Source organism: Plectropomus leopardus, chromosome 18 (assembly GCF_026936395.1).
Source record: "Plectropomus leopardus strain MGB_pleo_1.0 chromosome 18, ASM2693639v1, whole genome shotgun sequence".
Taxonomy (NCBI): domain Eukaryota; kingdom Metazoa; phylum Chordata; class Actinopteri; order Perciformes; family Serranidae; genus Plectropomus; species Plectropomus leopardus.
The window spans coordinates 33161615-33179535 of NC_142193.1; the positions used below are offsets into that span (position 1 = coordinate 33161615).

Below are 17921 nucleotides of genomic sequence, written 5' to 3' on the forward strand. Positions count from 1 at the left end.
TTTATGCTTCAAAACACACAGACGTGGAGTTTATGTGTGAAGATCATGAACAAAACGTGTAACTATCATGAACTCGTGTTCCTCACAAAGATTATTTTATTTATTTTATTTTATATTATATTTTTTTAATCGAAAATCTGACAAGGGAACCAGAGCGATGCCAACTTCCTGGTTGGCCTACAAAAATATCATCATTCATCATATCATCATATCATCACTTCACAGCTCTATAGCGCCCCCCAGTTAATGCACAGGTCCCATCTTAGTGATTATTATAATAATTCAAGTTTTCCTTAATTTAAAAAAGTACGTTGTTCATAAAATAAAATAAAATAAATTATTCAAGTTTCTCTTATTAAGAAAATGTACTGTATGTTTTTCAGAAAATAAAATAAATAATTCAAGTTTTCCTTATTGTAAAAAAAGTGTTTTTCATAAAATAAAATGAAATAAAATAAAATAAATAATTCAAAGCTTTCCCTATGAAAAAGTATGTTTATTCAAAAAATAAAATAAATAATTCAAGTTTTCCTAATAAAAAAATGTTTTTCATAAATAAAATAAAATAAATTTTATTTAGTTTCCCTTATTAAGAAAAGTATGTTTTTCTTTAAATTAAATTAAATTAAATTAAATTAAATAATTCAAGTTTTCCTTATTAAAAAAGTATGTTTTTTCATAAAATAAGATGAAAAGGGGTTGGAAAACACACTCAGCAGGGGCAGAGGAAAGATCAGTTATCTGGCTCCTTTGCTGTTCCGGTGTTTGGGTGCATTAATCAAAGTTGTAGTGTCAAAATGATTGTTTAACCCTTTGAAACCTGAGCAAAATGGTTTGATTTCTTTCAACAGCATGGGTGAAAGGGCACTGAGTGATCACTTGATAACTACTTTACAAATGAAGAGTTTTGTGCACAAACTAAAAATATGAAAATATACAGGTGCAGCTGAAACAGTTAACAAGTTAATAAAAAAAAAGGCAACTCTTTTTTTTCTCATTGTTTAGTTTTCATACAAAAACATTTCTTTTTTTCCAGCTTCTCATATAAACTGTATGTATGAGAACTTAGTGCTCCTCCCCTTAATAACTCAAAACATCACCCAAAAATCATATTTACTTGAAGTTTAACGTACGTCCATTTCTCTGCTGCAGAAGTTCTTTTACTTCTCACGGCCTTTCTTGGTGTCGTCTCAGTCTTGTTCTTGTGTTCTTCGTCACCTGTGCTAACAGGTGACCTGTGATTAATCTTGGAGCACACCTGGTCAGAGCAGATTTGGATGGTTAAGAGTGTTTGGTGCATCTGGAGTTGGCTTCTTTTATATCTTCTCTTCCCAGAAAATTAAGAGAAAAAATAGACATTTTTAAGAGATGTTGCTGCCGGAGGCCCATTGTGACACGAGTGTCATGAGTCAACAAATAATTAACCCATGACTGACTATGTCTGGCTTAATATCAGAAACCAGTCAGATAAACTAAAAAGTGTTTATTTGGAAGTTTTCAATACAGTGTGGGATGAGATTTGAAAAACAGTTTATTTCTTTTTGTTTTACAGCTGTGGCGTTCTCTCCAATAATCCCAAGAGTGAACAAAAAGCAGGTTTTTGTGAGAGAATCTTTACTAAAAGTCTTGTTTCTCTCCTCAGCAGCTCCGTTTGGCCCCTGAGCTCAGGACCTCAGAGTGATCAAACTTGTCATTTTATTCTGTCTGTACAATGTGTGATTCCTCCTCTTGTAAATTTTCCCCGGAGCATTAACTGTTAGAAATATGATCCTATCAGCTTTATAATGAGAGTCTCTGCGTCATCTGACGTCATTGAAATGATTAAATCTAAACTCCTTATCTGGCTTTAAATTAAGCCATTTAAGCACCAGTTACATCTTGGCCTCACCAGTCTGAACCAAATCGATCACATACAATTTTTTTTTTTTTTAATTCGGACTGTTAACATTTAAATATTCTCTGTATTCAACAGAAAACAAGACATCTTTAAAATTTTAACTTCACTAACCAAAGCCGTTTCAAAAAAAAAAGTTGACTTTTTTTCCATCTCGTGAGTCATCACGTGTTAATCTGATAAAGGTGCGATTAAAGTGAACCACAGTGGAAATAAATACAAAACATTAGAAAAAAAACACTAAAAGTCAAATTGCACCAACACTGAGAGCACACACACCACAGTTCACCCGTATTGTCGTCTCATCTAGATACAGCAGACGCTCGCATGTGCACATCCCGTCCCGTCCAGCAAAGTCTCTCCTGCTGCTGCCATGGAGACCGCGGCTCAGGAATGCCATCCTTCCAGTCGAGCCGCCTCCCCTCACACGATGAGTATCTCAGCAACGCCGCAAGAGCCGGGCCAAAACTCACGCGGGTACAGAGTGATCCCTGCTGTGAACATCTTCACCCGCTCCTCACCGGGTGAGCTCATCTCAAGAGGCTGACGGCCTGCTGAGGAGCGCTGGGAGTTTATCATCAACAGTCTGTCCTTCACACAGCGTCTGACCCCCATTCCCTTTATAACACGCAGGTTATTAATGGCTCCCAGCTGTGTCACTTCTCAATGTTCCTGTTTAAAAAGGTCACGGATGTGGCACGTGTTGACATTTCAAAGCTGCTCATGCCCTCAAAACAACCCAGTCAACAGAATACATGTTGGCGTTATACGATTCTGCAAACCACAGATATGTTACATTTGTTATTATGAAGTGAATACACTGACGCTTTACATTCCCACGATGCTGTGGTTAGGTACAAAAAAAGTTTTTGTGGCACTTTCCTGGCAGGATACGCAGTAATATCTCAGTCAAAAACAAACACTTTTCGTGACGCTACCCTGGAGGATATGCAGCAATGTTTTGGTAAAAAATAATTGCTTCTTGTGGCACTATCCTGGCAGGAAACACAGTGACATATTGTTAAAGACAAACAATTTTTGTGGCACTTTTCTGACAGGAAATGCAAATATGTCACAGTAAAAAAACAACCAGTTTTCATGACACTATCCCTCAGAAAACGCAGTAATATTTCAGTAAAAAGATAACTGACCAGAAAAACGTCTTTTTTTAAAAAAACATCTGCTATCGTGACACTATCCTGCAGAAAATGCAGCGATGTCTTGGTAAAAAAAACAAAGTGCTTTTTGTGTCACTATGTCTGGTTGTCATGCAAACAAGTCACTAAAAAACACCTATATTTGGTTGCTAGAAAAGACACTGGAAATGCAGCAATATCTCCATAGCAACCGCTTTTCATGACACGATCCCGCAGGAAATGCAGTGATGTTTCAGTAAAAAATAATTGTTTTTTTGTGGCGTTATCCTTACAGGAAATGCAGTGACATCTTGGATGAAAATTTTTTAAAAATGAATCTCTTGGCACAATTCTGGCAGAAAATGTGCTGCCATCTTATGAAAAGCATTTTTTTTTTTGGGACATTATCCTGGAAAGAAACAGTGGTTTCTTGGTAAAAAAAAAACATAAGTTTGTCGTGGCACTATGCTGGCAGGAGACGCAGCGATGGCTCACTTAAAATCACCCATATTTACGGCTGAGAATCAGCTGGAAATGCAGCAATTTCTCGAAAAAAGAAAACCAAACAAACTGCTTTTGTTGTTTGTTGGTATGAAACTCAGACCAGCTCACTTTCATTATGACTCGTGTGAAATGTACAAATGTACATGTTTCTCTTGTTTGCGGAAACGCACAACACCTTCATTAGCCTCTGGCGACCGGGCTGCGTAAATCACGTGACGTTGAGGAATGGATTTATTCTTTCTTTTTTTTTTTCCTTTTTTTAAGGATCCAAACAGAAATTTCTTTGAGCTCTGTCAGTTTCGGTCGAGGCGAGTGTTCCTCTTCTTCATAAAGTGCTTTTGCATAATCGGTCCATTACCATAAAAATGTTCCCCTCTCTGGTATCCAAACAAAGGATGGACCATCTCGGAGAACAAACTTTTCTTATAAAACAACCATTAAACGAGGATTTTCACAGAGTGTCCCGTGGGTTCAGTTCATCCTCCAGGTCCAGTTTTGGCTCTACTTTGTGAATCTCCCCAGACTCATGGTGGCCCTCAGTGGTTTCTTCTGGCCTTTGGGGAATTGGCGTAAAACAAAGTCAAAGTTGGCTGTTGTGGACATGGCGTAGAAGACGTTGGCTTTGTCTGGCATGAGCAAATCTGAAAACAGGAAAAATTTGATAAAAAGTCTAAATAGAGATTTTTAATCACTATTTTTTTGAAATAATTGGTCTGAGAGCTGAGTGTCTCTGCTCTGACCTCTGCCCTGAGAGATGACCTGCGTCAGAGAGAAGTCCTGCCAGTTCAGGTGCTCCAGGTGATGCTTCTCCAACGCCCTCTGGATCACCTGCGCAGTTTTATCCTGGCTGGTCAGCTACAAGAGACGAGAAATAAAAGCATTTTTAGTCTAACTCTGTTTAACTATTTTATTTTTATTCTACATTTTTATCCTTTGTTATGATTTTATTCATCTCTGTGGAATCTATTTTATTTTGTTTTAAGTTTAAAAATAACAATCATTATTCCAGATTGATTTTATTTATCTTTGTTTTTCCTTTTTATCATATTTTATCTTGTTTTGAGTCTACCTTTGATTTAACCATTTTATGATGCTGATGATAGTGATGATGATGATTATAATAATAAAAATAATAATAATAATGGTAATATGTCTTATCAAATTTATGTCTTTGTTTTGTTTTTATTTTTATTGTTATTAGCTTTTAAATCTATTTTTATATTTTCATTCTTGTTGATCTAGTTCTTTTATTTCACTCTGTTTTACTACTACTATTACTGTTACTAAAGTTTCATTTTTTTAAATTACGCTTTTATGTTTTTGTTTGTTTTTTGTGTCAAATGGCTAAATAAGTAACTAAATAGTGTTTGTTTGTTTTTTCTTTTTGCTGTTTCCTCAGGCATCACTTGAATATTTTGTCTTCTTATCAGCTTGTCGGGTTTGTCAAACACTGAACTGCACTAACCTGTATGAAAGGTGGTATGCAATGATTTGATTGATTGGTAATAAATTTGGACATTCAAAGAAACACAGTGTGGCAAAGATTTACCCATTTTAAAGCAGCTGTGGAGGATGAACTCACCAGGATGCTTTTGTATAAGTTGCCGTTGCTGTGTCCCAAGTCCACGCTCACCCTGACGATACACGAGTCGGCCACCTGACGGTTGTACACGGGCAGCGAGGTCATGGACACTGAGCGCTTGTGGATGGAAGCCGGAGAGGGCTTCGGCCGAGCGCCGCCGCAGGACGTGGCAGAAGAGCAGAGATCGGTCCGGCGGTCTGAGGCGGAGGAGGAGCTGGAGGAAGAGGGGGAGTCTGGAGAGGAGTCTGCGGTGGAGCAGGGGTAGGAGGAGGAGGAGCAGGACGAGGAAGAGGAGAAGGCCTCTGACACATTGTTGCAAGAGCTATGAAAGCACTGCAGAGGAGATGAGACAAAAACAAGGGAAAAATACTGATGAGTGCGACTGCAAATTCATTTAGAGCATCTGAAATGTTTCATAAGTGATTACTGGACCACAGAGCTGCAGAGAAACCAGGGACACTCAACGGGCTGTACCTGGGGGCCACACCTGCAAAACAGCAGGAGGTCAGGGGCCACTCACAGCAGCCCAATGTATGTTTCTAGGATTTTAGGACATTTCTGTGATTTTAGGACATTTTCATATTTTAGGACATTTCTAATATTTTAGGATGTTTCTTTGATTTAAGGACATTTCTTTGATTTGAGGATGTTTCTAGGATTTTAGGATGTTTTGGGGATTTCGGGACATCTCTATGATTTTAGGACCTTCAGAGGTCGGGGGGTCTGGGGGATCCTCCACTGGCACTTGTTTTGTTCAACAAGCTCTGTTTTGATGCTGTTTGATGAACAACTTATGTATACTGAAAGTAATCAAGTTCCCGGCGTGCACCATATCAGCGGCCAGATTTGGCCTGAGGGCCGTAACTTGAGTATCACTGCTGTACACCATTAAAAAAACAAACTCAAGATCAGCTGAGGACCTGCTCAATTCAAATTCCATTCAAGGACTGACGCTTGTTTCGATGGGCCTTTGAAGAGAAGCTTTTGTGAAGAGACATTATGCAAGTTAAAAAACGCTCAGTGTACTTTACTTCTTGTTAAAAACGCTGCAGGTTTTGTTTGACTGCTTCAGAAAGTTTGTGAAGCGTAAATAGTGGCTGTTGTGCTGAACATTAGATAAAGGCAGAGCATGACAAATAGGGACACCACTGAGGACAAAGTAGAGACAGAAAACACACGCATGCACGCGCACATGCACACATGCACACATGCACACACGCACACACACACACACACACACACACAGAGGTTTACCTGCAGTCTAATGGAGCACGCTGAGTTTGGGGATGACAGATCCTCCAGCTCAGATCCACTGGATCCAGAAGAGGAGACACTGATCTGGTCAGCGGGGACTTTTTTCGATCCGTCACTCACAGTCAGGAGCCTGAAAATACAGACTCAACTTCAGCTTGAATCAAAGACAAAACTCATTTTATCATAATCATAATGCTGTTTTATATAAAATTATATGATATTGTACAATTTATATTCCTTTTATAGTCTAACTACTCTGCAAACAACAAATCACACTAAAAACAGAGAAAGTGGGGTCAGTGTGTGTGTGTGTGTGTGTGGGTGTGTGTGTGTGTGTGTGCAGTAAAATGTGCACGCTCTGTGTGTGTTTGAGCGTTCAAATCAGACCACGCCTCCATACTCACGAGGACAACTTCTTTGTGAGCGTGCGGTGGCTCCAGGGAGGCGGTGAGCACAAGTCAACTGGAGGCTCCAGCTGCCTCGACAGTTCGTAACTGGAACAAAAAAATTAGAGAAATAAGAACTGAAGTCATCTATGGTACTTTCACGTTTTGAGGAAAACTGTGTATGTTTTGCTGACTTTGTTCATAAAGATAAACTGTTTTTGCACACAAACTTTATACTTTGGATTTCATCGCAATAAATCGCTGCCAGCCTCTGTTGGGAACAAATCGAGGCGAACGGTTTCAGAAATTAAAACTATCACTAAAATCAGTGCTGGTTGGTGGATCACACACGCCAAATTTACGACATCCCTCTGCCCTTAGACCCTCACATCACCCAAGGAATAACCCGAAAACAAAGAAAAAAAAAAAAAAAAAAGAAAAAGCCGCTTTACCTCGGTCCCACCAGCCGCGGAGGTCAGGTTTGCCTGAGGCGTCTGATGTGTCGTGGCGCCCTCCCACTCCCGCCAGCTCACCTGACCTGGGATTCTCGACGTTGTGTTGCCTTGACTGTTCTCCCTCCTCAATTTGAGCAGCCCGCTCATGTTGGACCGCCTGGCACTGGGATGTCAGTGCCACTTCCTGCTCTTCCTGGCCATCCACAGCAGCTCTGTCCCCTTGGGGCTCCTGGCACTGGGCTGCCGGTGCCCTGTACTGCTCAACCTCAGCAATTGCAGAATTTGTTTCTTGATGGAATTTCTGGCACCGGGGTATCGGTGCCCTCGGCCGCATATACTCGACAATCGCACCACTTCGCTCTTGCTGGGGCACCCTGCACCGGGATGCAGTTGTCCCCAGTCGTACACCCACAGCTTCCTGGTCTGTTGGGTTGTCGGCGCCCCCAGCCGTGCAATCCCAGCCATGGCACCAGTTCGCTCTTGCTGGGGCATCTGGCACCGGGTTGTCAGTGCCCCTCACCGTGCCTCCACACGACCCGCAGCAGCCGGCCTTGGTTGAGACTCCCGCCTACGCCTCCCAACCCGTCTGGGCCGGGGTTGTTGGCACCGGGCTGCCACCAAATTTTCCCTCTCATCCTGTGCACCATGTCGTTTCGTCCACGGTTCTGGTCTCCTTTCCAATCGTTTTCCGTTGCGGCGGCCTTTGCCTACTTTCACCCTGGCCACAGCCGATCCTCCCTTCCGTCCTCCTGACGCTTTCGTCTCTTGTCCATCTCCGGTTCCCTCCGATCTTCGTACCCAGATTCTTGACTGCACCACGTTTCCGGCAGCCATTTCTCCTAGGTCCCGTCAGCCACGGTCGTCAGGTTTGCCCGGGGTTGCCAGCGATGTTGGCGGCGCCCTCCCACTCCCACTCCCACCAGCTTGCATCACCCTGCAACCTCGGCACCAGGATGCCCGCGCCCTCGACCGCTCTCCCACCTCCATTTGAGTGGCCCACTCGTGTTGGCTCATCTGGCACCGAGATGCTGACCCCGTAGTAGAAGGCACTGGCACCGGGCCGCCAGTGCCCTCTACTGCTTAACATCGATGCCTGCAGCGGATTGGTTTGCTGGGGAGTCCGGCATTGGGATGCCATTGCCCCCGGCTGTACACGCTTGGCAGCCGGACCACTTCGCTCTCGCTGGGGCATCTGGCACCGGGGTGCCGCTGCCCCCAGTTGTACGTTCACAGTGACTTCGACAGTTCGCTCTCGTTGGGGCTTCTGGCACCAGATGCCGTGCCCCCGGCCGTACAACCTCACCTGCTGCGCCGTTTCTCTCTTCTTGAGGCATCTGGTACCGGGCTGCCAGTACCCTCTACTGCTTAACATCGATGCCTGCAGCGGATTGGTTTGCTGGGGAGTCCGGCATTGGGATGCCATTGCCCCCGGCTGTACACGCTTGGCAGCCGCACCACTTCGCTCTCGCTGGGGCATCTGGCACCGGGGTGCCGCTGCCCCCAGTTGTACGTTCACAGTGACTTCGACAGTTCGCTCTCGTTGGGGCTTCTGGCACCAGATGCCGTGCCCCCGGCCGTACAACCTCACCTGCTGCGCCGTTTCTCTCTTCTTGAGGCATCTGGTACCGGGCTGCCAGTGCCCTCTACTGCTTGACATCAATGCCTGCAGCAGTTCGCTTTTGCTGGGAAGTCTGGCTTTGGGATGCCATTGCCCCCGGCTGTGCACGCTCGGCAACCACACCACTTCGCTCTCGCTGGGGCATCTGGCACCGGGGTGCCGCTGCCCCCAGTCGTACATCCACAGTGACTTCGACAGTTCGCTCTTGTTGGAGCTCCTGGCACCGAGAGGCCGTGCCCCTGGCCGTCCGACCTCGCCTACTGCACCTTTTCTCTCTTTTTGAGGCATCTGGCACCGGGCTGCCGGTGCAGCGGTTCGCTTTTGCTGGGGAGTCTGGCATTGGGATACCATTGCCCCCAGCTGTGCACGCTCGGCAACCAAACCACTTCGCTCTCGCTGGGGCATCTGGCACCGGGGTGCCGCTGCCCCCAGTTGACGTTCACAGTGTCTTCGACAGTTCGCTCTCGTTGGAGCTTCTGGCACCGAGAGGCGGTGCCCCCGGCCGTATGACCTCGCCTACTGCGCCGTTTGTTTCTTCTTGAGGCATCTGGCACCAGGCTGCCAGTGCCCTCTACTGCTTAACATCGACGCCTGCAGCAGTTCGTTTTTGCTTGGGAGTCTGGCTTTGGGATGCCATTGCCCCCAGCTGTGCACGCCTGGCAACCAATCCACTTCGCTCTCGCTGGGGCTTCTGGCACCGGGGTGCCGCTGCCCCCAGTCGTACGTTCACAGTGACTTCGACAGTTCGCTCTCGTTGGAGCTTCTGGCACCGAGATGCTGTGCCCCCAGCCGTATGACCTCTCCTACTGCGCCGTTTCACTCTTCTTGAGGCATCTGGCACCGGGCTGCCGGTGCCCTCTACTGCTTAACATCGACGCCTGCAGCGGTTCGCTTTTGCTGGGGAGTCTGGCATTGGGATGCCACTGCCCCCGGCCGTGCATGCCCGGCAACCGTACCACTTAACTCTCGCTGGGGCATCTGGCACCGGGGTGCTGCTGCCCCCAGTTCTACGTCCAGTGACTTCGACAGTTCGCTCTCCTTGGGGCATCTGGCACCGAGATGTCGGGGGCCTCCAGACGTACGACATCGGCTACTGCAACGGTTCACTCTCCTTGGGGCTTTTGGCACCGGGCTGCCAGTGCCCTCTACTGCTTACCCTCGAAGCCTGCATCCGCATTGTTCCCTGGGGGGCGCTTCCTTTCTCATCCGTTGCCTGTCGCTTCTTCCGTCCCGTCGCTCATGGCCTCCGTCTCTCTCGTTGCGCCCAGCCGCACCGAGCTCTGGTTCCGGCTCCGTCTGCTCGGCGATTGGAACGATTCTCCTTCTTTATGACGATCACCTGTCTCATCCTCAGGACGTCAACTTTTTCGATGACGCGGCTCCTTCTGCCGGTTTTGGGGGTTTTTTACGATGAAAGTTGGTTCGTAGGCAAATGGCCCCAAGAGTTGGAAGGAGACTGCCAGGTCACTTTATCTGCTCTCTTTGAGATCTACCCCATCATCGTCGCCACCACGTTATGGGGCCGTGAATGGAGTCGCCTATCTGTCCTCATCTACTCAGACAATCTCGCAGTAGTTTGACATCATAAATAAAGAAGTTCAGAAGCTTGGCTCCTCATGTAGACGCACACCCGACTCCGGTTCCTCCATATTCGACCTTGTCTTTCAACATCTAAACCCAGCTTTCATGCCCCTGATCTGGAATCTCAGAACACCATCATCAATAGCCTGTCCCCATGCAACTCTCTCTCCATATCGGTCGGCTTGGAATTGTTTCCACAACTTTCACGACATGCATAACATCACTTTTCCTTCATTTGATCTCATCACCTTAACCTGCTTCATCACCCACGGCCATTCTGTCTTGGGAAATTAAAACCCAGACAATCAAAGTCTACCTCAGCGGCATTTTGTTCATCTCTAAACTCCTAACCGGTAGTCATGGCCAGCTCATGGTCATCCCCAGATCACCTCACTACTCAGAGGCCTCTCACGCTAAGAACCAGCCCAAAATCCTCGTAGACTCCCATTAACCACGGATCTGCTGTCACGCTGTATCCACACCATCCGCTCCAGATATAGCATACCTCACGTCAACCAAACTCAAGAGGCAATGTTCATTCTCGCCTTCTTCCGTTTCCTCAGATGCTCAGAATTCACTGCTTCGACCCTTCGATACGATCCACGTCAAGCACGCCTGCCTCTCAGACCTTTTTTCTCTAACGACACCATAGTTATTTTTTAAAAGAACCAAAACCAACTAATCTAGCCAACCCACTCCCGTCTTCTACTTCTACTACATTCAATCAGTTCTAAACGCCTTCCTTATTCTCTCCAATTATTTACATTTCCGGACATCACAAAGCAAATCCCAAGATGACCTTCTGTGTGCATCTGAATCCGGTGGTTACCGGCTTCTGGTTCCACCAACACTTCCGTCAGGTCCCGTCATTGTCAGGCATCTCTCCCATGAATTACTCCGGACATTCTTTCAGAATCGGAGCTGCCACCTCGGCTTCCCGCAGCGGTATACCGGAACACTTTATTCAGATCATGGGCAGATGGTCCTCCCAAGCTTATCACCGTTACGTCCGGTCCGACCTAAGAGATCTCAAATCGGCTTTTTCCTCTCTCATATAATGCACGCTTTTGGGGATCTGTCGTGCCCGGGAGCCACGGCAGATTCCCACCGAAGCTTCCCCACACCGCACTCAACCATCCATTCCAATAATCCAACATCAATGTTTATACCAAATCTACATTCACGTCAATAAATTGTTAAAATTAATTCCGATTGAGGTGTGGTCCTTGCTCGTGAAGTGAAGCTTATAGCAGAGTTTCAGGAGCAGGACCACACCTCTACCGCACCTCAACCGCGCTTCTTCCGGCTTAAATATCCTCCTAACCCGATCTCCCCCTTTCGTTCTCGTTATTCTGCACCCCTCCCTCCCTCCCTCAATCTCTTTCCTTTTCCTCCTTCTGTCCGTAGGGTCCTAGGGGATCTGTCGTGCCCGGGAGCCACGGCGGATTCCCACCGAAGCTTCCCCACACCGCACTCAACCATCCATTCCAATAATCCAACATCAATGTTTATACCAAATCTACATTCACGTCAATAAATTGTTAAAATTAATTCCGATTGAGGTGTGGTCCTTGCTAGTGAATTGAAAAGTAAAGTTGGCACATACATTTTAACTCATTGAGTGTTCAAAGCAGGTAGGAATAATGGAAAAGGACTCCGGCTATATTTTGTGTGTTTTCTCTCTCTGAACTGTGGCCATGATTTGTTGCATTGTGCTGTACTTTGCATATTTATTTTCCAATAAAATAACATTTGTAATACAATTCTCAGATGTCTTTTTATGTCATTAAAGGCAAAATTCTAACATTCAAATCACTGTTTTGCTCGACAGACTTCCTTTTACAAAAATGCATTTTTCTCAGCTTTTTAGAAAAAAGTGGTCTTTTTGATGAAACTAGCCTCTATTCAACTTCAGATAAATCAAGAATGGAACAAGGCGCAAACAAAGGTTTTTTTTCCATGACGAAAAAGACAGTTTCTTCTTTCATTTGAGCTATTCTGTGTTTTCAGAGTCTTTGTACAAAATATTCTGTGGGTCTTGAAAGATGACTCAAAATGGCCAGAGAAGCTGGCACAAGCCACTTTCCATTATGTAATAGGGCTGGCACTCAATGAGTTAATTATTAGTATTATTTTTTGTGATATATATGTATATATACACATGTATATGTAGAGAAAGCGCGCGCGCGCGAGAGAGAGAGAGAGAGAGAGAGAGAGAGAGAGAGAGAGAGAGAGAGAGAGAGAGAGAGAGAGAGAGAGTCATTTGATTTTGATGACCACAGGTGACATTGTTTAGGTGGAAAGAATTCAAAATATTAATGAAAAAAACCTCGTCATGAACCGCATAACTCTTTTCATCACTTGGCATTTCAACATTCCTCTTGTTTATTAAAAAGAGCTAATTACTTGTTAACTGTCTTTTTATTTACTTTTATTTCACAAAAAATATTCCAAAATGTACTCTGACTGTAAATGGACATTTTCATAGTTTGGCACAAGCTCATTAATTTAAAAAAATATGATTAGTTGAAAAAAAGAAGATTTACTGTTGCACCAGATTCCTTTATTTTGCAACAGTAATCTCCATAGTAATTATTTAACTTATTTTTTATTTATGTTTTGGTATTTTCCACAGGCAGCATACTGTTTGTTATCTGTTCCTCCTTTTTTTTAATGTACATACTTTATGAAGTGTGCATATCATGAACTGCGTCCCCACCAGAGTTAGGAGGTGGTATGAGCTTGTGACTAATCATTGCATTATAAACGTCAGGAGAGTGGCTTCTTTATGACGCGGTTACATCCACGTCTCCCATGATTACAAGAAGTGATTCACTGCATTTCTCAGCGTAACAGGACATTTTAATTAATGCACACTGCACATAATGACAAATCTTTCCGTGGAAAATTATGAACGCGGCGCACACCTTTATTTGGAGCATTTTTATAACACAAACTTCAGATTATGTAACTGAAGCTTTATTGGTCTCCCCTCTGCCTGTGATGCGATTACACGTTTGGCACGTTCGGCTCACCTCTGCTGGTCCGTGAGCAGCTCGTGTCCCTGCAGCCAGGCATACACTCGGGGGTGGTTGGGCAGGTTGTACTGGGAGCAGGACACCTGCTGAGCGCGGATCTGAGACAGAACCTCAAACTCCTGCAGGAACAGAGAAATGTGGTGACTCCGGACGTCTGCGTGGTTAAAACCAGCAAAGTACAACACAACGATATTTGTAACAGCACCAAACTGTACCAACGCGTTCCTTAAAGAGATACGTAAATGTTTAAAAAAGGTCTCCGTCTGTAAGCACATCGTGCACTGTAGGAAAATGACGAGTGAGAAAATGTCCCCGTTTACCTCGACAGTGCAAATACGCAGCACATACCCAACTACACAATCATGTGCTGCTGACAACGTTACTGCCACATTTTGTTTTTGATCACTGTGGGAACAAATTAATAATTAAAGGGGAGTACATAAAAGATGACACAAAGAGGAACCACTTACCCTCCTCCTCTTCTCAAAGTTTATGAGCCCACCCTGTCAGAAGAGTACACGTTAGATTACAGCACTTATTTATTGCCTATATCAATGATTATTAATCAGTAAATTGAATTGAGTATCATTAAAAAAAATCCATAAAAGAATGCAAAACTGAAATTGAAAATAGAATACAAAAAAGGCGTAAATAAATGTGTTAAAAAAGTGTAAACATAAAGACAAAAAAAAAAGATTTCATATGTAAATAAATATATATATTATATATAATATGTGGGCATAAATAGAAATATATTAATAATTACATATAAATAAGGAGATAAAAATGTCATGGAGTTATGCAAAAATTAAAATTAAAAATGACAGAAAATAGGTTAATTTCTATACAATATGTGAATCAAAAATACCCCCCAAAAATCAAATAAGTACAGCAATAAATGCATTAATAAATGTGAAAATTAATGAAAATGATTATAATTATCCTTCATACTGTGTCTTTTTATTTCCACTTTTAATGTTTTTCTTATGTATTTATTTAGTCAACCCTAATTCTATTTCCACATTTCTTATTCATTTAATTTCTCTTTATATTTCCACTTTTATTAATTTTTTCTTATCTATTCTTGTAATCAGTCATCTTTATATTTCCTCATTTATTCATTTAATTTGTCCTTACATTTCCACTTTTCCAAAATTCTTATTTATTCTTTTAATCAGCGCTGTTTATATTTCCACATTCATTTATTTATTCCCTTTTTTCTTTATTTTTCCACTTTTTAAAAAAAGTTATCATATATTATTTTAATAATTCTTTTTTATATTTCCACATTTATTTCTTTATATTATTCATTTTTTCTGAACTCCTTTGACTTCATCTTAATAAGCAGTATATCAGTGACTGATAAATGGTCCATAACACATTTGTAGTTGCAAGCAAAAAATAATATTTACCTCTGAGATAACGTGGCATAAAATAGAAAGTACAAGCACCCTGAATGTGTACTTAAGTACACCACTTGAGTAAATGTACTTAGTTACATTCCAACATTGCACGTATATAACTATATCCTGTTAACCCTTTAAAACCTGGATCATCAGTGTTCTTGTGCTATGTTCTGATGCCTATTACAAGCTACATCACCCTTTCAAAACGGAGCAAATTGGTTTGATTTCTTTTAAAAAATTTAGGGGAAAATGGCAATGACCAGCTTGGTAAGGAAAGTACCGCAAATTGCAAGAAATTTTACCAAAAAAATAGTTTTAAAAAATGAGGGGAGAACTATTAGAAAAAACAAAGAAAAAAATATCTAAAATGTCTAGAAAGCTATATTTATAATTATAATAATTTTATATTTAAAATTATGTCACAGAAAAAATGATACAGTTTATCAAATAAATACATTTACATATATTTTTTATTTTCAGCACTTTTTCTGAGCCACTTTCTTGTTTGTGGCTGTTTTTTTTTCCCATTTTGAGGTCATTTTTAAAAAAGCTTTCCTACTAATTTTCTGCTAATTTTGTGACTATGTCTTGTCATGTAGCTTGTTCTCTTCCCCCTGACTTTAGGAAAAAATCAAGAAAATTGCTCAGGTGTCAAAGGGTTAACACAGTCAGATATTAGGCGGAGGAAGTGTTATTCGGGCTTCCTGCAGTACCTCCACAGTGTCTGGCAGAGCCGTGTCCAGCATGGTGAGGACGGTCAGGTAGGTGCCCAGGTAAGGAACCACGCCGCCGGAGGTACTCTGCAGGGAGACATGGAGGCACGCTGCCTTTAGAGTCACAGCAGCAGTTTTATGCGCCACTTTAGCTGCTTATTTGTGTCCTTTCAGTCCAGTCATTATCTTTTTTTTTTTCACGAAATAGACTGAACGACATTCACATAAGGCGAGTCCTGGTCAGCAGCACTGTGGCTTCATGTTACAGCAGGAGAATGTGCATATGACTCATAAAGACCCCGCGCTAGTCTATTATTACTGTCCCACAATCCTGGTGATGTGGGGCCATCTGAAACTGGTTCAGCTGCGAGCGGGGCTAAAGATAGTTCTGGGTCTCTGCCCGAGATCCTCCAGCCGCACGCTGAAATCACCTCTGCTGTAGCCCTCACTGTAATATAATATAATATACACAAAAATTAGTGTTTTTGCATGTGTCCTTCTGAAAAACTGAAACAAAACCGAGCCTCAGGTACAAGACACTATCAGATGACAACTGAGCACAGCAACATTTCTCCTGTGAGAAACGGCACATTTAACCCTCTGAAGCCTGACGGGACATCACTTTTCTTGTGCCACTTTGAGATGCCTTTCACGGATAAATCTTAAAACCTTGAGCAAAGTGACTGCACAAAAAAGGGAGAAAGGCAACCAGCAACTTGGTAAGAAATGATCCACAGTTGCAAGAAACTTGTAGATTTAGAAAAATATTTTAATATTTTAAAATTTCAAGTAATTTTCTTGTACTTTTGATTAATTTCTTGCCAAGTTTTTTGGTGTGTGTGTGGTGGGGGGCATTCCTTCTTTCATTGCTCATTGTTTTAGATTTAGATAATTATTTTTAAAAAGCAAGGTAAAGGTAAAAACCGGGGTAAAACCATATTTATAATAAGAATAATTATATAATTAGAATTATTTTACGAAAGTATTACTATTTTATTTTATTTTACTTTATTTTAATAATTTCAGATATTTTTTGTATTTATTTATTTATACAAATTTCAGATGATTTTCTTGTGCTTTTGACTAATTTCTTGCTAATTCTTAGGGGTCATTTCTTCTTTCGTTGCTCAGTGAAACAATTGTGAGAAATTTGTAGATTTAGAAATATAGAGAAATGTCAATGATAAACAATATTTATAATTATCAAAATTACATGTTCGAAATTATGTAACAGAACGATCATCATTTTAATTTTATAATTATAACACATTTTTCAGGTCATTTCTTTGTTGCTGTTTTTCATCTTTTTCGAAAAATCTAAATTTCCAGGGAATTTTATACTTTTTATTTTATTTTGTACTTTTCACTAATTTCTTGCTCATTTTTGGGTCATGGGAAACAGGGTCCAGGTTAAAAAATACTGAAGTTACCCTTTAATGTGGCACAAAAAGGAAACTTGCTTCAGATTTATGACACTGGGCTTCAGCTCATGTCTTGAAAACACGTCGCTCTTTTCTCATGCTGACGTATGTCTTACCATCTGTCTGCGGATCAGACACCGCTTGGATATCTTTGGAGAAACGTTATCCACACTTGCAGCTTGGCCTCCGTCCTGTCAAAGTAGGTCGGACAGAGATACAGTCAGCTGAAGGTTATATTTTAAGTCAATAAATTAAAAGTAAGTACAGTTTTTTTTCACCTCTGCATGCATGTGAATTGAATAATAATGAATAAACAGTTTAAACACACACACACACACACACACACACACACACACGGGGCCTTGAAGTGAAGGAGGTGAGCACACTGTAAACCGGCTCTTAAGGCAAGTCCTTCGATACAAGAATACGGCTTATTAAATATTAACTCGGACATCTGTTTAATAATTGTCTTGTGAAAGTGAGGGAGGTCACTCCAAAGCTTTCCCTCTGAAGAATATGTATATTATATTTATCTAAAAAAGCCATTAGGCTTCGAGTTAACATGAGTCACTGTGTTTAGGGACTGGACATTATTTTAAAAAAAAGGCTCTAAAAATGTGGGTTCTTTTCTTTTTGGCAATTTTAGTCGTTTAAATTTTTGCTGATTTTTAAAGAAAACATGCCCTCTGAACCCGTGGGTCAATCACAATTTAAAAAAACCCTCTAAAATTACATGATTTATTACATTTATCACCATTTATAATTTCCAGAAACCTTAAAAATACAATAAAAAATAAATAAATATATATATATAGGCATATCCTTGTTTTTTATCTTTCTTCTTTTTTTCTTAAAGGAATAAAAGAAACAGAAGACGGCACTTAAATACAACTAAAATGAAATGTGAAGGCGCAGAACACAAACATGAGACAA

The 17921-nt window shown here is 42.0% G+C and overlaps 1 protein-coding gene across 3 annotated transcripts in view; it reads right to left on the minus strand.

Annotated features, from left to right (window-relative positions):
- Positions 1-1468: 1468 nt before the first annotated feature.
- rgl3b (ral guanine nucleotide dissociation stimulator-like 3b) overlaps positions 1469-17921 on the minus strand; it is a 29274-nt gene continuing 12821 nt past the window's right edge. For 2 of the 3 annotated variants that reach the window (XM_088091184.1, XM_088091183.1), the window contains exons 9-17: positions 17105-17179; positions 15568-15654; positions 13919-13951; positions 13446-13567; positions 6775-6864; positions 6371-6500; positions 5117-5449; positions 4275-4389; positions 1469-4175 (exon numbers count right to left, since the gene is read on the minus strand). In XM_088091184.1, the coding sequence (XP_087947310.1) occupies positions 4036-4175; positions 4275-4389; positions 5117-5449; positions 6371-6500; positions 6775-6864; positions 13446-13567; positions 13919-13951; positions 15568-15654; positions 17105-17179 (1125 nt within the window). In that variant the 3' untranslated portion in view covers positions 1469-4035. The remainder of the gene's footprint in view (positions 4176-4274; positions 4390-5116; positions 5450-6370; positions 6501-6774; positions 6865-13445; positions 13568-13918; positions 13952-15567; positions 15655-17104; positions 17180-17921) is intronic. The other variant, XM_088091185.1, reaches the window with a different exon arrangement.